The 22,453-nt window shown below is 47.0% G+C and overlaps 1 protein-coding gene across 1 annotated transcript in view; it reads left to right on the top strand.

The window, feature by feature from the left end:
• LOC147101162 (MAGUK p55 subfamily member 3-like) overlaps positions 1–16,786 on the top strand; it is an 83,905-nt gene extending 67,119 nt beyond the window's left edge. Inside the window, exons 15-18 of the mRNA XM_085966377.1 lie at positions 1,312–1,405; positions 6,278–6,386; positions 11,297–11,425; positions 13,717–16,786. Coding sequence (XP_085822503.1) covers positions 1,312–1,405; positions 6,278–6,386; positions 11,297–11,425; positions 13,717–13,896 — 512 coding nt within the window. The 3' untranslated portion in view covers positions 13,897–16,786. The remainder of the gene's footprint in view (positions 1–1,311; positions 1,406–6,277; positions 6,387–11,296; positions 11,426–13,716) is intronic.
• Positions 16,787–22,453: the final 5,667 nt, after the last annotated feature.

Here is a 22,453-nt window from a genome sequence, read left to right on the forward strand (position 1 = left end):
GATCCTGAGATTATGTTGTAGCCAGTACCAGGTTCTCAGTCAATTATTATTCCATATAGTATATGTACAACTGTTTTCAATGTCAGTAAGTTTCAGCATTTTTCTGTAGCATGAGGTAGTCCTATATCAGATATCAATTTGCTGACAGTAAACTTTCCCTACTCGTAGAAAGCTGAAACTGTCTTTGAAATTCTCAACACGTCAGTGTAAAAACAGATTTACATTTCTTGACTTCTTTTCCCTAGTATAAAATACAGATGAGTATGGTTGGGTTAATCCAAACCTTCACTTCAGATACAGGTTCTTTCCTCAGCTTCCTGCCGTGTAGCTTTAGGTTTATTGGCCCACAGCTGTGTTTAATGAAACTATCCAGTGGCTGGCATTATATGAAGCTCTGACCCGAGCAAACTTCATGAAGTACAAACAACACATTTTCAAGCCATTGTGTGTGCTCATCCTTGGTGTAAAACGAGTCACCTGGGTCCATTCAGAAGGCACCCAACGTACGGTGCACTAAGGTATATTTATGTTCTAGTGTTGTACTGGAATTGGCCCTGCCTGTGATGGTAGCGCCACAGTAGATGTTTTCTGATTACCTCAACAAGCTAATGAATTTCTAATTTCTTAGTTGCTGGGAAAAGCAGCTCCCATTTAGCACAATAACAACCTTTATTTTAAGTGTCTTTTTTAAGACTTTTAGAATACACTTTGCTTAAAAAAACAAAATGAAAAGTAATTTTTCTTTTACAAATCCGTTCTGTGGATAGCTGATCAGAAAATCCTGAAACATGACATATCACAGACCTGAAAGTGTCCAGTAAGACCGTCGAGAAAACAATTTATTCTGACCAATGGCGGAGAGACAAGTCCAAAAAGTCAGCTTAAAACCAACGTCCTATTACTAAAATTTGCTAGGTCATAGTATAAACGCTGGGGTTAATTTTCAAGAGAGATTACCTGCAAAGATTGATGTCCAAGAGATGTGACTGTTTATTGGGTCCAGGGCTGATCTCTTGAGTGTTTGTAGACAGATACTGTGACAATGTGACAAGCACAGGAGGCAGTTTTGTGTTTGCTCTCCACATCCTAATATTCATGTTATTCATCTCAAAAACTTGTAAGGATGAGTGAATCCTGCTGAGATTTAAACTAAGATCTCCTGGTCCCGAGTGTGATGTTCAACTGACTGAACTATCCATATCACATTAGTTCAAAGGCTGGCATGAACACCATGGACAAATAAAGAAGTGACTTAGTGTTCTATATTCAAAGATTACTGTATTTCTAACTGCTCATTTTACTTAAATGCAGCAACAACACGGCAAAAGAAAGTCCATGAGAGGCAAGGAATGGAGTATCATTTTGTCAGTAAGCTGTCATTTGAAGCAGATATTCAGAAGAACAGGTAGGCTCACTTTATTAAAGGAATTACCCTTTAAGCATCAGGAAGGACAACTTCCATTATATAATGAAGTCAATTTATTTTTGACAAAGGGGATTAAAGATAGTTAATCTTAAATGGGATTCCATGTTGACCAATCTACCTGGGACACTACTACAATAATGATTATTTTATTATTTCTATGATTACTCAACAACTCCATTATTGTTGTATCATGCGACTACCAGGATAGTAGCAGGCGAACTAGATGGGCCTTGGTCTTTTTTTGTCCATCAATTCCTATGTTCCTAAAAAGTCAGCTTAAAACCAACGTCCTGTTACTAAAATTTGCTAGTTTATTTAACAAACATACTGCAATGGCCCAGAAATTCAGATCGGGGGCTTGCCGCGCGTGCAAGGCCCCGATATGCACTTGCCCGACGCGCTGGCCGTTGACCTCCAGGGACGCCTGGAATTCGATTTTGAAAAAGAAGAATCCCGGGCAGCGTATGACGTCACGCCGCCCAGGAGTGCAGCCAGCGTGAAGCCTGTAGCGCTGTGCAACTGAGACACGCCCCTTGAGGTCTCAGTTTAACAGGACACGCCCCCAATGTTTCTGACAAGCTGCTAAGCATTTTTACATGCAAAGCAGCAGTTTAAATAGGTTTTCGGAAGTTTTTTGAAGATTTTGGTAACTTTTATAAACTTTTAAAAACGTTTACATTATTTTGAAGAATCTGAAGTAGTTTTAAACAGAATTAAAGCAATTTAAAGACTTTTAAAAGCCCTAAAAGAATTTTTTTAATTCCATTTATTTATTTAGCAATGTCGTCGTCATACGTGTCTTCACACTGTTCCCTTTGGGGAACTGTATGAAGTGGTGGAAGGATTTATGGCCATGATTAACGCTCATTCCGTGACCGTAACCATCTTTGAACCAGCCATTAGGGCGGTTAGTCCTATGGCGGGAGGGTTTTACGGGCTCCCACAAGCTATACAAGGAGGGGGGGCCACCCACACCCACGGACGCAAATATCCCACTGGATGTCAACCCAGAATTATAGAGCCAGAGCTCCGACTCCACTTGCCGGGACTGTCTGGAGTGGGGTTCGAAACCCTACCCTGATCTGACCCAGCAGCGGGGATCCTACCGCTATGCCAAAGGCCCAATCCGATTAGCAACGTGAAATGGCTGGAATGAGCACAATTCACGGCTTTAAAAGAACTCACAATTGAACTGATGATGACCTCAGCAATCTCCTCAAGGAGGTGGAGGCGCAGCGCCTGCTCATCATTGGTAATGAGAAGTCAAAGGCGCCGCAAAAAGGGCAGATGATAGCTTGGTCTTTCAAGTGGCAGCATAGGGCTCCAGTCACGGGGAGGGAAAAGGCGCAGGAAACGTATGGGTGTCACCTTTTGTGCGGAGTGGGCCTTTTGCGTAGCAGTAAGCATCCCCGCCGCTGGGCCAGAAGGAGTAGGGTTTCGAACCCCACTCCAGACAGTCCCGGCAAGTGGAGTCGGAGCTCCAACTATAAATTCTGGGTGGACATCCAGCGGGATACTTGCGTCCGTGGGTGTGGGTGGCCCCCCCCCCCCTCAGATGGGTTGTGGGAGCCCGTAAAACCCTCACGCCATAGGACTAACCACCCTAATGGCTGGTTCAAAGATGGTTACGGTCACGGAATGAGCGTTAATCACGGCCATAAATCCTTCCACCACTTCATACAGTTCCCGAAAGAGAACAGTGTGAGGATACGTACGACGATGACCTCTTGCGCAATGCACCTCCTTGGACCCTCAGTCGCAGATGCGAGGGGGCAAATCGTGCAATTGTTAAATTTTTCATTTTATTGACATGTAAAATGTTGGCCCAGTAATTCCCTTCCAAACGCGCGAGTACGGTCAGGGTACTTACGCGTCTGGCCGGAGGAAATGCCGGTTTTCAGCATGCACAGCGCATGCGGGGAAAACCGGCATTTCCTGTCCTCTGAACGAAGGGGCTCAGAGGCAGAACGCGTGCGACTGCACAGGCAGCGCGTGCGACTGCACAGGCAGCGCGTGCGCAGTAAAATTCGCCGCTTTCATTCATGCTTTCAGTGAGGTCAAGTCCTTACAACTTACACATGAAAAAAGCATGGGTACAGTTGCTCCAGAGGCTGCGGAGGAAGATATTTCTTATCGTGGAGCTTCTGAAAGTATGTATGTCTGTATATATTCCTTTGCGTGTTATGTATATATTCCTTTACTTATGTGTATGAATGTATTATTTAATTATGACTTTCAGAGAAAGTAACTTATTGGAAAATCATAATTAAAAACATACATTCATACACATAAGTAAAGGAATATAAAACATACATACATATACGTAAAGGAATATATGCGGACATACATACATAATTACTTATTACTGATGAAAAGTTTCTTTCTTAAAAGTGCTGGAAATGTTACATTACTCATTTTAGAACACTCATTTTCACATTCAATTCACACAGCCACAATTGCTCCTTCTACCTACCGTACTGAAAACCCGTTTAAAAAAAAAAAAAATTTAAACTTTAAAACTTACTTAAAATTTCTTAAAATAACTTCCCTCCCTTTCCCAAACAAAAATATTGCCTTTCAGAAGCTCCACGATAAAATATATCTTCCTCCGCAGCCTTGGAACAACTTTACACATGCTTTTTTCAAGTGTAACTTGTAAGGACTTACCCTCACTGAATCCATGAATGAAATCGACGAAGTTCACTGCGCAAGCGCTGCCTGTGCAGTCGCACGCGCTGTGCCTCTGAACCCCTTCGTTCAGAGGACTGGAAATGCCGGCGTTCCCCGCATGCGCTGTGCATGCTGAACGCCGGCATTTCCACCGGCCAGATGCGTGAGTACCCAGACCGTACTCACGCATTTGGACCCGAATTTCTGGCCCAATGTGTTTATTTTTTGTCCCTCCACTTCCACCCCCTCTTCTCCTAAACTTGCTGCCCTCTGCTGGTCACAGCTCCTTTCATCGTCACTCAGGAGCATTTCTCAATGGGTGAAAATGTGGTCTTGGTTTCTTATGTTGCATGTAATTGGGCAGAAGTGATGCCATTATTTATGCTGCATTTAAGAAGCTGATAGCATTGTAACAACACAAAAAAACACACCTGCCTGTAGTGAGGAAGGCTCCTGCAGATCAGAAAGCAAAAAAAAACCAAACTGTTGGGCTATATACAGACTGAGCCACTCCGTCTGCTGACAGCCAGAGAACATGACAACCTCTGCCTCTGCTAATACTATCTGCTGACTCTGCTACTGGTGAAAGCTACCACTTTAGTCCAGTCATAAAGCTTCTGGAGGCAACAGCACTGGCTCATTTGCTTTCCCGTACTATTTTTTTTAAATATTCCTTCACAGGATGCGGACGCCGCAGGCATGGACAGCATTTATTGCCCTTGAGAAGGTGGTGGTGGTGAGCCACCTTCTTGAACCGCTGCAGTCGGTCTTTTCTGTAACGGCTTGGTACAACTGAGGGGCATTTCAGAGGGCAGTTAAGAGCCAATCAGATTGCTGTGGGTCTGGAGTCGCATACAGGCCAGACCAAGTAAGGATGGCTGATATCCTTTCCCTAAAGGACTTTAGTGAACCAGATGGGTTTTTACAACAATCTGGTTACCATCACTGATACTAGCTTTTTATTCCCAAATTTATTTAATTAACTGAATTTAAATGGGATTGGAACTCATTGGGGTAGATTTTCCTGGAGCCGTCAGGCGGGGTTTCAGGCGTGTCGGGGGGGGGAAATCCCGAATTTGGGGGTCCCGACACCATCCCGCCCAAAATACGCCTCCACGTAAGTTTCACAGGAGGCGGGTACCCGCCCCGCACTGGGACCCGCCGACCCGAGGCGGGAAGGGATTAGTGCCAATTAACTGCCTATTAACAAGTAGTTAACAGGCAGTTTTTAGCCTAATCCCTATTTTGAGGGGTGTCGTGTGGGGTTCCCAACGGCTCTAAACCACGCCAGGTTAGAGCAGGCGGGCCGTCGGGTTGAAGGACTTGGAGGGGTCGCGATGTCGGTGTTCAGGTGAGTGATGGGTGCATGAGTGCAAAGGTAAGTGTGTTTGGTGTGTCTAAAGTGTGTAAAGAAATTTAAATTACCTGTACTTACCTTAACAGCCTTTCTTCCTCTAGGCTGTGGGAGTCCATCACTCAGCCGGAACTGAAAGCTGGGCGGGCTCAACAAGGTCAATCAAGGGAAAATCGCACGGATTGGCTGGACGTCGATGTAGGCGGGACGAAAACCCAAAAGTTGTAGTCCCGCCTCCTTCCCGACAGCTTCAGGAAAATCTACCCCCATGTCTCTGGATTATTAGTCCACTAACATAACCACTATGCTACCGTGCCCTCATATTGTTGAAGCCAGGACTGCTATTGGTGTCAGTGCTTTAAAGTAAATGCAGCTTTACAGCCCATGTAAGAAAGATCTTCTTCACCTTTAAGAGCAGCATGTGCCTGTAGTAATTGTTAAATAACTAACACCATCAACAGCATTGTGTCCTTTAATCAAGGGGACAAAACCTTGTATTTAAATAGTAACTTGTTACATCCTCAGGACACCCCAAAGGCTGTCATAACCAATTAGTTACTTTTAAAGTCACTGTTGTTATGTGGGGAAACACAACAGCCAAAGTGTGCCCAGCAAGGTTGCAAACAAACAGCAAATGAGTTCACGTTTTTGGTGGTGTTGGTCGAGGGAGAAATACTGACCAGAACACCAGGCAAACTCACTGCTCTTCTTCAAATTGTAACCAATATGAAAAATGGCATCCAGACTGTATCCAAAATGCTTCAAACTGAAAGGGTTTGAAATTGAGAACAACAGGTTGAATTGTTGCTTTTTGTTCTTTATTTTAGGTTTGTTGAGCATGGAGAATACAAAGACAATCTGTATGGAATAAATGTAGATTCCATTCGTACAGTTATATTAAAAAAGAAGATTTGCTTAGTGGATGCAAATCCTCAAGTAAGTGTTTTGGTAACTGTTGCTCTCCATTCCAATCAAAGCAATTATAGTGAGGCAGAATAATTCACAGTACTAGATGTGATAAATGTGAAAATATGTCCATCAAATAAAACTTGAAGACAGGTTCATTGTATTTATATTAGAAAGCCACTTGTACAATCTTGATGTTCCAAATTCACTCCATTTACACTGTAGGAGGATTAAGGGCACTGACAACAATATTAAAACTGTACATCTGCATGGGAGTGAGCCTTTGGCTTATTGGTAGCATTCCCATCACTGCGTTAGAAGGTGAAGGATTTGAGACCCACTCCAGACAGCCCCGGTGACTGGAGACTAGAACATGGGGGGCGATTTTGTCAATGGGGGCGCGTTGGAGGCGGGACTGCTGCTTGTCAGGTTTTAGTCCCGCCTCCATTGACTTGTGGCCAACCCACGCTATTTTCCCTTGATTGACCTTGTTAAGCCCGCCCAGCGGGCTTAGCAGGCCAATTAAGGGGAAGTCGGTTACACAGAACGTCAGCGTATGACGTTTCATCTGTCAAAAATTTTTGACAGATGAATTGTCATCGTTTGATAGCTCTGTGAAGCTGTCAAACTCTGACATTCTCTGTTGTTTGATGAGTTCTTGTATTCAAGACTCATCAAACCTCTTTTGTGAGCAGAAATTAGATGGTTGTTGCATCGGAGAATGCAGCAGCCATCTGTCATCTCTGCCAGTGAGATGCGAGACTCTCCGCATCCCCAACTGTTGAAGCCTACAGGAAGAAACAAAGGTAAATAAACATTTTCTATCACTTTCCACTTACCTCACATATTTACCTCTCCACACTTGCACCCATCACTTACCTCCACAGCGCACGTTTGGACCCCTCCGACCCCCGCAGACCCACTGCTCGCTTCGGTGACCATGGCGGGGTTTCCCAACGTCGGGAAGCCCGTGCCTCTGCTGGAAAAATGGGGAAAATCCTCTTAACTGCCTGTTCACTACCTGTTAACAGGCAGTTAAGTGGCTGTAATCCCCTTCCTGCCTCCCGGAGATGGGACCCGGCACAGGTCGGCTACCCGTCTCCTGGGAAGATGGCATGGAGGTGGGTTGGGGGCGGGATCGGCACCCGCCCCCAGATTCTGCCATTTTCCTGGCAGTCCCGCCTCCAAACCCGCCTCCCTAGGGCTGGCAAGATCGCGCCCATGGGGCTGGATTTTGATTGAGGAGGCGTGTAGGAGGCGGGACTACAACTGTAGTCCCGCCTCCATTGAGTTGTGGCCAACCCACGCGATTTTCACTTGATTGACCTTGTTGAGCCCACCCAGCGGGCTCAGCAGGCCAATTAAGGGCTAACCGGCAACAGGTGACGTCACAGATTGACATTTCATCTGTCAAAAGCTTTTGACAGATGAAATATCAGCGTTTGACAGTCAAACACTGACAATCTGTACCCCAAGTTAATTCCTTCTTCTCAGGCTGATTTAGAGATCTCTCCAGAACATAAAGCTGAATGCTGCAACTTTTGACAGCTCGTGCCCATTCTGCTTTCTGTGCCAGTGAGATGAGAGACTCCCGAGACCTGAAGGAAGGAAGGCTGTAAAGGTATGTAAATGTAAGTAAAACTTCTTTAAACACTTTACGCACACCAAACACACTTACCTCTGCACTCATGCACCCATCACTCACCTGTACACCGGACATCTCGAACCCTCCAAGCCCTTCAGCCCGACGGTCCGCCTCGCTAACTTGGCGTGGTTTGGAGCCATCGGAAATCCCACACTTCAGCAATAAAAATAGGGATTCGGCTAAAAACTGCCTGTTAACTACCTGTTAACAGGCAGTTAATTGGCACTAATCCCCTTCCCGCCTCAGGGAGGCGGGTCCCAGTGTGGGTCGGGTACCCGCCTCCTTTGAAACTGGCATGGAGGCGGGTTGGGGGTGGGATGGGTTCACGCCCCCTGAATTTGAGATTTTAACCCCCCACACGCCTCCAATCCCACCTCCACGGCCCAATGAAAATCCTGCCCTCAGTGTTTTAATCTGTCTTTTCCCTTTACAGATGACGATTGATGGGCTGCGTATTTTGAGCATTTTGGACAGAATTTTCTCAAGGGAGGTGGGTTGGGGGCAGGGGGCCTCCGAGGCGGGCGGGAAACCTGGGAGGTCGGGTTTTCCTACAGGCTCTGCCGACATTAACAGCATTTGAATGTGAGGCTTCGGATTCCCGCCCGCAGCCAGCCAGATTGAAAGGGGGTCAGCATGGTGGGTGATCGGTGGCGGCGGGGGGGTGTCGGGGGATCGGGGGCTGAGCTCGGTGATCGGTATAGTCAGGGAATGGGGGAGGTTCGGTGATCGTGGGAGGGGGGTCAGTCGGGGTTCAGGAGGGGCTTGGAGGATCGGCAGGGAATCGGGGATCGGGAGGGGGTTGGAGGATTGGCAGGGGATCAGGGATCGGGAGGGGGTTGGAGGATCGGCAGGAGATCAGGGATCGGGAGGGGGTTTAAGGATCGGCAGAGGATCAGGGATCAGGAGGGGGTTGGAGGATCGGCAGGGGATTGGGAGAGGGGTTGGAGGATTGGCAGGGGATTGGGGATCGGGAGGGGGTTGGAGGATCGGCCGGGGATCGGAGGATCGGCCGGGGATCGGGAGGGGGGTTGGAGGATCGGCAGGGGATCAGGGATCGGGAGGGGGTTGGACGATCGGCAGGGGATTGGGAGAGGGGTTGGAGGATTGGCAGGGGATCAGGAGGGGGTTGGAGGATCGGCGGGGATTGGGAGGGGGTTGGAGGATCGGCAGGGGAACAGGGATCGGGAGTGGGTTGGAGGATCGGCAGGGAATCGGGGATCGGGAGGGGTTGGAGGATCGGCAGGGGGTTGGGGGTCGGGAGGAGGTTGGAGGATCGGGAGGGGATCAGGGATCGGGAGGGGGTTGGAGGATCGGCAGGGGATTGGCAGGGGGTTGGAGGATTGGCAGGGGATCAGGGATCAGGTGGGGGTTGGAGGATCGGCAGGGGATTGGGAGGGGGTTGGAGGATCAGCAGGGGATCAGGGATCGGGAGGGGGTTGGAGGATCGGCAGGGGACCGGGAGAGGGATTGGAGGGATCGGGGATCATCCGGGGGCGTTGGGGATCGTCATGGGCTAGGTCGTGAATCGGGGTGGGGGGTCAGGGATCACGGGGCGTTGACGGGGGTTGGGGGTGGTCGGCCGGAGCACTGGAGGATTGTGGCCGGCCTCAGCATCATCGGTGGGGGGGGGGGGGGGGTAGTCCTCATGGTGGGGACCGTAGACCTGGGGGCGGGGTGGGATGATCGGAGGCTTCGTGAGGGGGTCTCCGATGGCAGGGGGTTGGTTAGGCAGGGTCCCTGGATCCAGGAGGTATGTATAAAGCCACTTACCTCCTGGATGCAGCAGTCCCCGCCTTGGTTTAACTGCCAGGTTTCACGAATTGTGTGAAACCCATCCAGAGGCAGTTAAATTCAAAATGGAGGTGAAAAAAGAGGCTGCCACAATATTTAAATGAAGGTACCGCCCCCTGGGAGTGGGTTGGCTGCCCGCCCCCGTCCTGTCCCCGTTAAAACCGGAAGTGGGTGAGTTGGAGACGGGATCAGGTCGGGAATCCCATATTTTACAATTTAACTGCCCCTACGCTCCAAACCCACCCGTTTTTTAAGGGAAAATGCTGGCCTTTCTGTTTCTGGTACAGGCTCGGTTGGCTTCTGGGCCTGGAGGAGTAAAGTACCAATGGGTAATTATTCAGAGACTCCGGTCCTGGTGCGGAGCCTTGCTCAGTGCGATCTCAGATCGGAGAATCGTATGAGGAGATTCATTAATTTTAATGACCAGAAAGGCACGAATGCTATGAATTGGGCATGCTGACCTCTGCCCCTGATTCTCCTACCCATGTTGCCATCAAGTGAGACTCCATGCTGGGAGAAGAGTCTTGAAAAAATGTACCCTTAGATCTCGAGTGTTCAATGTGATTTGATTATTTAAATTACACAAGAAGTTAAATCTAATGTAATGTATTCCATTTGAACAATTCTGTTAAAAAGGAAGATTTTCTTAGTGAATGAACAAACCCAAGTAAGTGTTTTAGTAATCTTCTTCTCCATTATAATCAGACATTTATAAATGTCAGCTTGTCTCAGTTGGTAATACTCTTGCCTCTAAAATTAGGGCAGGTCTAAGACAACCTCCTGGACAAGCCCCTAATCTAGGCTGACAGGCAGCACTGACATAGCACAGAGCCGAGTGTGTTGGCCAACATTATCCCCAACTAATGCCGGCAAAAACAGATTAGCTGGTCAATTGTCTCACTGTTATTTGTGGGATCTTACTGTGTGGAAGACGGCTACATGATTTGACGTTACATAACAACAGTTTGCCCTTCAAACTTATTCATTGTGGAGCACTTTGAGGTCTTTCAGACAGAAGTCGTCGTCGTACGTGTCTTCACACGGTTCCCTTTGGGGAACTGTATGAAGTGGTGGAAGGATTTCTGGCCGCGTTTAACGCTCCTTCCGTGACCGTAACCATCTTCGTACCAGCCATTAGGGTGGTTAGTCCTATGGCGGGAGGGTTTTACGGGCTCCCACAACCCATACGAGGGGGGGGGGCCACCCACACCCACAAGTATCCCGCTGGATGTCAACCCAGAATTTAGAGCTGGAGCTCCGACTCCACTTGCCGGGACTGTCTGGAGCGGGGTTCGAAACCCTACACCTTCTGGCCCAGCGGCGGGGATGCTACCGCTACGCCAAAGGCCCACTCCAGACAGAAGTGATAAGCTGCTATATAAATGCAAGTCTTTTATTAATATACTGGGGTAGTACTGGATATAATATCCATTTTATAGCTATACCTATTCTATAGTAGTTCTCCTTTGGGTGTAAGTAAGTTGCTCTTTTGCTGAATTTACAGACAATCAAACACCTCAGGACAGCAGAATTTAAACCATATGTGATATTTATCAAGCCATTTATTCAAGAACCAAAGACAAACTCATCAACGGCTGAAATACCAGGAAATGACGTTATTAAAGAATTAGGAGTAAGTCCAAAACTGCAGGTAAAGGTTTTTTTTATTAAGAATTTCACTTTAAATTTCACATTCCCAGACAGAGGAAAGAAGCAAGAAAATGGTCCCTTACTTTGGTTCCTTCAAAGTCAAATACAGGAAACTCTTTAGTATCCGGCACCGACGGGACCGGCATGTTGCCGGTTGATCAAAAATTCCGGATGACGGAGAGGGTTATCTACCGAGGCTATTTTTAACAAAGAAAAATTAAAAAATCAAGAAATGTGCAGTATACAGTAATTGGGTACTCACCTACAGAATGTTGTGATAAATGGATGGTGGAAGATGCTTGATTAAGTACAGTACTGCCAGGTGAGGGTAATGCAATGCAATGACTACCAGCAGCGTGGGAGACACACAGTACCCCTGTAAAATGGCGGATCAGAAGAGACTACCGGCAGCGTGGGAGAGTCGGACTCCTGTTACAGGGGTATTGAGGTGTTCCAACTTCCGACAGCGCCAAGAAGCTGAGCAGTGGCAGTTTGGAGAACTACCCCCATTGACTAACTCGGCCACTGCGGGAGACTCGGACTCGGTAACATTGCCGGTTATTGAGGTGTTTTTGGAGTGAGAATTTTGCCGGTTAATAGAGAATTCCGGATATTTCGGTGCCGTTTAAACGAGAGTTTCCTGTATATAGCATTTTACTGTAATGGCAGAATACCAATGTGCTGCAGACCGTACACTAACAATGTTTGTAAATCACTTTAAAAGTGTAGTTTATATAGAAGCATCATTTCAACATGCAACTAGTATAATCTCCAGTAGTATTCACTCAGATTTCAAACCCATGTGAAAAACAGTATTTTTCATCATTTACAATGACTTACTGTCCTTAGTGGCAATAACAATGGAGCCAGTCACAAGTGTTGCTAACATCACCATGGGAACTGATGTGGAGGAATTTCTGAGTAGTATGAGGGAACTCAATTAACAGAAACATCATTAATATGGCAAGATTGCTTACAGCTTTATTTTTTTAAGTATTCCTGAAAGTTCCCCCCATGGCCTAATGGGTGAAGCCGCTGCCTTGAGTAGCACTAAGCCATGCTGGGCGGAACTTTCAATGTTAGCGGGGGGTGTAATACAGGCGGTAGCAGATCGCTCACCCAGTATGCACACCGTCTGATTTTCCTTTCCATTGACTTCAATGGACGAGTCAATACCTTCGGGAGAGAAGGGCAGAAATTTTAGGCGATGAAGTTGGAAGTCTCCCTGACCTTGAAGCTCCACGTTTAAAGCTCTGACTCACACAATACATTCCAACACTATCTAAAAAGACAGTCAAATGATAAAGAGACCATTGCACCACTGAGGGTGATTTACATCTTTTATATTCACATCACAAAACATTGGGCCAGATTTTGCTCTGAGCGGCGAATGGACGCTGTCAGCCATTCATTAGACTTGCACTTGCCCGTAGACTTTCTGTGGGGTTTTGCACTGGAACTTGCTGTAAAATAGAGAGCCAAAAAGTGCAGTGCCCTCTACAGGGCATCTCAGACCTGTGTGAACAGGGCAAACAACTGTACATCTCCTTAACCAATCAGATTGAAGAATCATTAATGAGCAGAGTCTGAACCAGGGGGTGTAAGTCAGAATATTGAATTCAATGTCAAATCAGGTACAGAAAGTAAAATAAAGAGAGGGAAAGAAAGACTGGATTAAGAGAGAGAGAGAAAAAGAGACAGTAAAAAAAAAAGTATTTAAATTTTATTTTTTAAATCTCCTGCAATTAAAATCTGAAGGAATTGAGACTTCACACTTGTAAGAGTTCATTTTCAGTGTCAGAGAGGTTGCTTGGCAGTAATTAAGACTTACCACGCTGTTAAAAGGGTACTTACACTAGAATGAACAAGCCCTATCTTTTTCTGGCAAGTTTAGTCCATGTCTACGACATCCGTACAGCAACTTCACACTGTTCAATGTAGTTGAATGGGGAGCCAGATGGCGAGATGCCGTTTTCGGGAAGCTCTTGGAGCAACATCAGATCTCGGACAGCAACTTCCAAATTTTTGCATTTAGCTGCGCATGTCTGGTCGCCAGAAGTTGCTGTCCGATACCCACATAAATAACGGTAAGCACTGTTTCTACAGCAAAATCTGGCCCAGTATAATTGTCTGTGGCACCTTTGTGGTTTGAGTCATTCACACTTGTGAAAGGATTTTCATCTCCAGTGCGATTTCCTATCTTTTTCATTCAATCTCTGTTACTATTCTGAATGGTATTGGTCTTACAGTAAACCTTCTGTTCTCCAATTGCAGGAAGAAGAATACCAGGAAATGATTCAGTCAGCAGCTTACATTGAAGAGCAGTACAGCCATCTCATTGACAAGGTCATGGTGAAAGGTGACCTTCAGACTGCATGCAATGAATTGAAAATAATTCTGGATAGTATAGAAAGGGAGTCATTCTGGGTACCAGCCAGCTGGGTCCGCTCGTAGCTATACCAACCCAATGTGCACAACATAATACTGTCCCACCTTCTGCTCTTTGAACAAATACAAAACCTACAGGTTGGTTTGAGATAACTTTAATTGCAGAAGTTGGTGATAGTTTACACACATGCAAAGCAAATGCATGACTACAGTGCACTCCGATCAAGTGTAGAATTGAATTTCTGCATTCTTTTGATTGCTTTTTGGGGTATAAGGAATCTATATTGACCACAGAAACTATGCTGTAGAATACAAACTAATTAATTGGAAAAATAGTATTTCTATTACTAGTACTGGACTGATAATTACTTAAAGAATTTCAAGTTCAATATTAACACTTGAGGTCTGGGGGGAATATTCCCTCAGTGCAAAACTTATTCTGCAAAAAGGTGTTCCTGATTTTGCTACACGCAGCACCCAGAGGAAATCTTCCTCCAGCTGAGTCCTACCAAGTAAGTAAATGATGAAGAGATCAACCTTTGCAAAGGGGAAGAATTGAGCTCAAAGAATATAGTCCTTATCAAACTTAATGTACCATAGAAATGAATGAAAGGAAACTGCAGCTAGTCAAAGACCATAAGGCAGATGTTATGAAATTGCACTCCCAGCAGGTAAGGCCACCTGTCGGGAGTGTGCATTCATAAAACCAGCTCGTGTATATACTTATATAATAAAGCGGATGTATCTAAAACATTAAATTGGATGAAGCACACGCAGGTGCAATTTATCAAACAGCCATTATGCATGTTGGCAATTAGCTTTTGTAAAGAAGAATGTTTGTGACAACCAAGTAATTTTTAGAAGATTTAAATATTTTTAAAATTCAGTGGACCCTTTTATAACTAAATCCTGTTTGCCACTACGCAGATCCATTATATCAGGAATGTTTAGTTGTATTTTACACGTGCAATTTCCCTTCGTGATGAATGATCATGGAATAAGCGGAATGCCTCCCTACAGCTGAATACGAGCATCTTCACTCGTGAAAAATCATCATAGATCACTCGCGCCTTGACTTGTGAGTTGAAGATGTTTTATGCTTCTGAAAGAGTTGCCTGTATTTGATAGTTACTTCCATAACTAGCATGACTAGACAACCAGCTCTAATTCTGTGAGACCAATGTCTTGACGAAAAATTCAAATTGCAATATTTTGAAGCAAATATTTTGTAACAAGCGGCTGCTAGAAGTCGTTACATTCATAAAGTTCTTTCTATGAAGAGGAACACTTCTAATAAGCACACTCAATGGAGAACTATGGCATCGAGGGAAGTCATTGCTAAAAAATGTCATTGTGACCAGTATTTTATCAATGGATTAATTATTACAAGCTGTTCCCTTTTTAGATTCTCTCTCTTCTCAAATAGGAGCCAGTTTTCTGCTGAAGTTTAATGGAAACAACAAGGGAGATAAGAGATGAATATCAAAACAGGAAGACCAGGACACCAGCTGAGACTGCAGTTTTCAGCATACTATACGTTGTTTTACAATCTGGAAAACAAAGCAAATTCAAATTTGTAAATATTTTGGGGGGAAACTCTGTCATTAATCACTAAGGCCAATCAATGAATGAACTTTCATGGCAAGGTGCAGCAGTTTTCTCTGGGAGAAATTAAAATAATCTGGTAGGAATTAACGCACCCATTAAATTGAAGTTAATTCAACTAAACATTTACATAGTAGTTGTTCAATGTGGGTTTAACTGTGATTGTTACATTAACTTGTTCAGTATCAGTGTTGTGACAGAGGGCTGCACAAGACCACCAGCTCTCCTAGAAATTAAGCTCCCTGCCTCCTCCCCAGCTTTTAAACAGTCAACTGGTCTGCGGCCATCAGCATTTTAATCAGCTGAACATCACTCCATCCATAGGCAATTGAGCAGTAAATTGTTTAAAAGCGTTATTACACTGCTCAACTGTATATTTCATTTTCCCTCATGGAAAATCAAAAAACTCAGGCTTTGGTTATTTAAATATATTAGAAGCATAAAAAAAGCCAGAACTAACCAATGTAGCTATATTTTCACTACACATGCAGAGAAGGCACATCATTTTCAGTTGTAGTTTAGTCTTTGTTTCTGATTACATGCCTAACAGTAAATGCTTTTGTTTTAATGCTTCTAGATCTACAAATCAGTCTTTTAAAATCCTGAAATAGTCACATCATAAATATAGCAGAACAAATTAACTGCTCTTATCTTTTTAATTTCCTGCACTTGCCACTCGATGAAGTTGGGTTAACATCCTTAGCTATTACTTGGCCCATTAAGTGGTTGTTAATTCTCTTAAGAGATGCAAAATGAGCATTATTACAGGTGAGTCGTGGTTGGCCAGTTTTCTGGTTTTATTGCTCCTTACCCCCATACAGCTTCCAGGCACAGACCATGGCTGAAAACAGTAAAAGGTCAATTACACACAAGAAAATACCTCCAGTATCATCAGTAGCAGGAAGCGGTTCCAAAACTAGAATCTAATCCTTTGATTCCAATCATGTATAAAAGCACACAAACTTTGCATCACCTCGCCAATATACTGCATTTAATCCCTGGTATTTTCATAATGGAAAATGAGCTTCCACAAAGATCTCACCATTAAAAAGAATCCATGCAAGTCAAATGAATGGCAAATCCTTATTTTGCACAGCACAATTTTAAAAGAGGAAGTAATACAACTGATTTCCTGTTGTCATGTTTCAGCAATGCTGATCTCATAAAATTATAAAGGTGTCACTTACTTAAGCAAGCGTGACTAATTTGTCAGTGCTTTTAGCACATGATGAATGTGAAATTAGGAGTGTCGTCATTTATTTTCTATTGCTGTCTATCTTTCTTTCATATCGTTCTATATCATACTATATTGCAGGGGGAGGGTTCTAGGGCCAGATCTGGTTACATAGATAAGAACATAAGAACATAAGTAATAGGAGCAGGAGTCGGCCATTTGGCCCCTCGAGCCTGCTCCGCCATTCAGTAAGATCATGGCTGATCTTCTACCTCATCTCCACTTTCCTGAACTATCCCCATATCCCTTGATTCCCTTAATATCCAAAAATCTATTGATCTCAGCCTTGAATATACTCAACGACTGAGCCCCCACAGCCCTCTGGGGTAGAGAATTCCAAAGATTCACCACCCTCTGAGTGAAGAAATTTCTCCTCATCTCAGTCCTAAATGGCCGACCGCTTATTCTAAGACTGTTACCCCTGGTTCTAGACTCCCCAGCCAGGGGAAACTTCCTCCCTGTATCTACCCTGTCAAGCCCAGTCAGAATTTTGTATGTTTCAATGAAATCACCTCTCATTCTTCTAAACTCTAGAGAATATAGGCCTCGTCTACTCAATCTCTCCTCATAGGACAATCCCCCCATCCCAGGAACCAGTCTGGTGAACCTTCATTGCACTCCCTCTATGGCAAGTATATCCTTCCTTAGGTAAGGAGACCAAAACGGTACACAATACTCCAGGTGTGGTCTCACCAGGGCCCTATATAATTGCAGTAAGACGTCTTTACTCTTATACTCAAAGGGGGAAAAATTCGGTTGGCTGCGCCACCCTTTAGCGCCTAAAGAGGCCAAGAAGTGGGGCGCTAACCAACTAGCACCCGGGCGCAGCGAACCCTGCGCCTCTTCCCATATTGCGCGGACATTTTGCGGCGGCGCTAAACCTTAGCGCCTGCTCACCGGCGCACGCAGATCATGACGTCATTTCAGTGTGCAACGCCTTTGGGGCGCCCCCCTGCGTTCAGCCTGGCGCTAACAAGGACAGGTTACCTGGAATGTTTCCCAGTCGCTGTCGGGCTCGGGGGGCACTATTTAAAGGGGACTGTTCTGGATTATTCTTGGTAGCCATTTTTGGACCACAACTTCTTGGAGAGAGAGAGAGAGAGTTGCTCAGAGACAAACGGAGAGCCATTTCTGCAGTGAGCCAGTGCTGGCAGAGGAACTTTAGCCTTCTGAACATCACTTTGCAGTTGGTGAGCTTCTCAACCGGCATAACTTTCAGTGCGCTCTTACTATGGGGGCTGCATTGGATGCGAACGTCGTGCTTCTCAATCATTTGGACAAGGCACAGAGACGCAGGGATAGAGTGGCAGGCATGGCCAGACGGAGGAGGGCCTACAGACATCGCCCCACGAGACCTTACACTGCCAGGGTTTTCCGCCAGCAGTTTTCATTTATCAACATGTCGGAGGGGCAGTGTTTCCGAAGGCTGCGCTTCAGTAAGGAGGTGGTCAATGAGCTCTGCCACCTGCTTCAGCCAGATCTGCAGCCTCAACTAAGTTGCAGGACATCTCTGTCGGTGGCTGTGAAGATCGCTGTGGCACTAAACTTCTATGCAAGCGGCTCCTTTCAGGCCGCTACTTGAGACATTGCCAACATCTCACAGTTCACGGTGCATTGCTGCATCCGTCAAGTGACTAATGCCCTCTTTAGAAGGAGACGGCAGTACATCTCCTTCCCAATGACCCCGGACAAGCAGCGAGAGCGCGCAGAGGGCTTTGCAACAATAGCGGGCTTCCCCATGGTGCAGGGCGCCATTGACTGCATGCATGTGGCTTTGCGGGCGCCTCTAGAGAATGCGGAGGATTTCCGCAACTGAAAGGGGTTCCATTCTTTGAATGTGCAGCTGGTCTGTGACCACCGACAGCTGATACTCGCTATGAATGCCCAGTTTCCAGGCAGCAGCCATGACACCTTCATCCTGCGCCAGACTTCTGTGGCAGACCTTTTCGAGGCCCCGGCTCACCCAGGAGGCTGGCTTCTCAGGGACAAGGGCTATCCTCTGTGCCCCTGGCTGATGACCCCGGTCCGTTCGCCCAGCACCCCTGCTGAAGAACAATACAACGAGAGCCATCAAGCAACCAGGAACGTCGTGGAGCACACAATCGGCGTGCTGAAGCAACGGTTCCGCTGTCTGGACCATTCCGGAGGAGCCCTTCAGTACTCACCTGAGCGAGTCTCCCACTTCGGCATTGTGTGTTGCATGCTGCATGACCTGGCAATCCTCAGGACCCAGCCAATGCCACCAGACATTGAAGCACCAGCAGAGGAGGAGGAGCAGCAGCACCAAGACGGGAGGGAGGAACAAACTGCAAGGGCCGTCCGTCAGAGGCTTATAGCAAGTCGCTTCTAGGCCCCTCTCAGGGAATGCTTGCTGCCATTCCAAGAACATGAATGGAACCATTCTGCTACCCCTAAGCCGGTCAAGGGCAAAATTTGTCCAAAGAACAGACATGGCCATTGTGAATAAAGAAAGTTGTTTATTGTACAAAATGTGCTTCCTTCCCGCCTGACAAAGCAATGGCAACAGAAAGCAAAATATACAGACTGCCACACAAGTGGCTCTCACACCCGGGAGACTGTCCAAAACATAAGTGACTCTCACACCCGGGAGACTGTCCAAAACATAAGTGACTCTCACACCCGGGAGACTGTCCAAAACATAAGTGTCTCTCACACCCGGGAGACTGTCCAAAACATAACTAACATTCAGACCAGCAGCCTCTGCCTTGAATGAAACAAGTAACAGGAATCAGCAGCACCTTCTACTTGTTCCCCCTCGATGGTGATCTGCTTCCCTTTCGCCATTGGCCCCTTCCCACCCTGCAGCTCCTCCGTAATGGGACCCCAATGGCTACAACAAGGCTGGTGGAGGCCAGCTGACTGTCTGAAACCGCAGATGCCCCTGAGGGACGGCCTGGACGAGCTCTGGGCATGGAGGGCCCGGCTCCGGACTGCTCCAACTCTGCATGGGCGGAAGCAGTCTGTCCTGCAGGTGGTGGCAGCTGCAGTGGAGAAGTGCCAGTGGTGGCATCAGGAATGCTGTCATCCTGAGAGCGGACAGCAGCTCCCTGGTCGGCCGACACACTGGCACTCTGACGGGCCAGCACCGCAGCATGCGCAGCAATCGGTTGGTGCACAGATTGCTGGCCTGCTGTGGTGCTGCAAGGGCCCCGGGGAATCCTGCCTGATCCAGCAAGGGTGGCAGCAGTCAGTGCTCGCGTGGCCTCAATCTGCATCTGCATGAGACCAGCAAGTGACTGCGTGGCAGCACTCAGCACTTGCGTGGCAGGTGCCATTGCTTCGTTGAAGCCCTGGACAACCCTTGCCAGTGCTTCGCTGAAGTCCTGCACACTCCTTGCAAGTGCTGCACTGAAGTCCTGCACACTCGCTGCCTGTGCTGCGCTGAAGTCTTGGACACCCCTTGCCAGTGTCTCAATGGATTCGGGCATCCTTCCCACTGCAGCCATGAGCTCAGTGTGCCTCAGCCCAGCCTGGGCACTCATTTCAGCGAGGGCACGCACCTCCTCTGCGTTCTGTGCAGCAGGACTCGCAGCCCGACTTGCCCTCCGGAGAGACGGCCCCCGAGCTTCCCTACCCCCCTCGCGTTGCTACAGGCCGCTGGTTCCTGGAGCTGGGTCCTCCTCAGAGCATTCCCCCCTGCTCCCCTCCAGGGAAGGAGTCTCCACAGTCTGGAGATGGGCTGGCTCGCCTGAGGGTTGAGCGGATGTTCCGGCTTCCTCCTCCTCATCGCCTCCGGTGTCAGTCACAGTGGCAGCTTGAGGGCCCGCCTCCCGAGCTGGTGATGCAGCATCTGAAAGCAGGGAGGTTCAAGAGTGGCTTTAGCGAAAGGACAGGGTGGCAGCAAGGGATGCATGAGTGCTGCAATGCTCTGAATTGGGTTGAGAGTGAAAAAGCATGCTGGTGTGGGGAACAACTGGAAGGAGAGAGGTCAAAAAGGTCATGGCCTTACCATCACTGTCCACAATGGGATCGGCATCTCCAGAGGCGACGAGGCCAGTCATCCAGCTTGCGATGATCTGGTGGACTCGCTCCTCCAGGTCTGTAAGGGTCTGCAGATGAGGCCGGCCTCCTCCAGTCTGAAGCTGCTGTCTGCGGTTACTCGCCAGCTTGGCCTGCAAGAGAAAGGACGGGGTGTGATGAAACATGCTGCCCTGATCTGGCATCACATGCCTCCCATGGTAGAATAGCCCTTACATTATGCTGCCCTGATCTGGCATCACATGCCTCCCATGGTCGAATAGCCCTTACATTATGCACTGAGCTGAATGTGCGTGTGTGTTTCCAGAAAGGGCCATGGGTTCTGGATGACAGCTGGCCATTGGGGCTTTGCAGACCCTCTGGCCATAAAGTGAGGTGCAGATGGAGGGATGAAGATGATTCTGGAAAAGGCACTCACCCTGACGACCTGAGTGAGGTCGTTGAACTTCTTCCTGCATTGCACAGAAGTCCTCGGAACCATGCTGCTGGAGGTGACTCTTTGGGAAACCTCCCTCCAAGCTCTGCGGTATTCGGTTTGATGAGGCCTCCTGCCATTCTTCGGGTACAGCACAGCTCGCCGGCGCTCCACCGCGTCAACCAGAGCATCCAATGCCCCCTCGGTGAAGCGCTGCGCTCTCTCCCTGGCCCTCTCCATGTGGGTGAAGTTTTGGCCGCCACAGGTAGGTTACCGCCGATTTTGAGGCCTACAAGGCGCAGAGTGTGGCTGCAGAAGAGAATCAATCCAGCCCTTTAAGAGCTGGCCGGCGCCAGCGTGTCTGGGTGAATTCGATAATTGACGGCACCTGCGCTGCGCCCGCCTGCGGAGAAATTGCATCGCGCCGCCGGGTTAGCACCTTAAGAATACCGTGCAGCACCTGATTTAGCGCCGCAATCACCTCCAGGGGCGATGCAACCCAATATCGCTCAAAGTGGCGAGAACTTGCGCCTGGCGCTAATCTTTGCGCACCGCCAGAACTAGCGCCCCAAACGGGGCGATACCGAATTTCTCCCCCAAAACCTCTTATAATAAAGGCCAACGTACCATTTGCTTTCCTAATTGCTTGGTGTACCTGCATGTTAACATTCAGTGATTCGTGTACAAGGACACATATATGGAGGGGTGAGACCATGAAAGGACTTAAACACAAGGATGTGACTGTTAAATCTGAAGCTTTGGTGTCCAGGAGCCAATTTAGGTCAGCGAGCACAAGTGATGGGTAAACGGGACTTGGTGCGGATTAGATGGGGGCAGCAGAGGTTTGGGTGAGCTGAAGTTTACTGAGGGTGGAGCATTAGACTAGTCGGGTCTGGAGGTGGTAAACACGTGCATGTGCAGTTTGGCTGCAGATTCAGACTATTCTTTAACCTAATAGTTTAACACAAAATAAATATTTGTAGTATCTATTCTTTTGAAAAAAGATAAGAATCACTATCAAGGGTTGGCTCCCATCATAAACTGCTTCAAACTGGAAGTCATCCCACAGGTCTAAGAATACATTAACTAGTGTGGTTCACACATTAATAAATTCTCTGTGATGTCACAATAAATGGTTAGAGGTTTCTGTGGCATCATAACACTTTCATTGTTTAATATTTAACCAATTTTGAAATTAATTGAAGAGTCCTGTTTATATTTGCTGTGGCAATTTCAGCACGAGAAAGGCTCACAATTTTTAGACAATGGGATTTTTTTCATTCAAGGACTATTCCTCCTTGTGTACAGTGGAAAACTGTTAATATTTATAATGCAATATCTGTAAATTTTCTAAATGTAAGCATTTTAAG

This window comes from Somniosus microcephalus, chromosome 24 (genome assembly GCF_052327205.1).
Source record: "Somniosus microcephalus isolate GS21.2 chromosome 24, FLI_Smic_1.0, whole genome shotgun sequence".
NCBI lineage: Eukaryota > Metazoa > Chordata > Chondrichthyes > Squaliformes > Somniosidae > Somniosus > Somniosus microcephalus.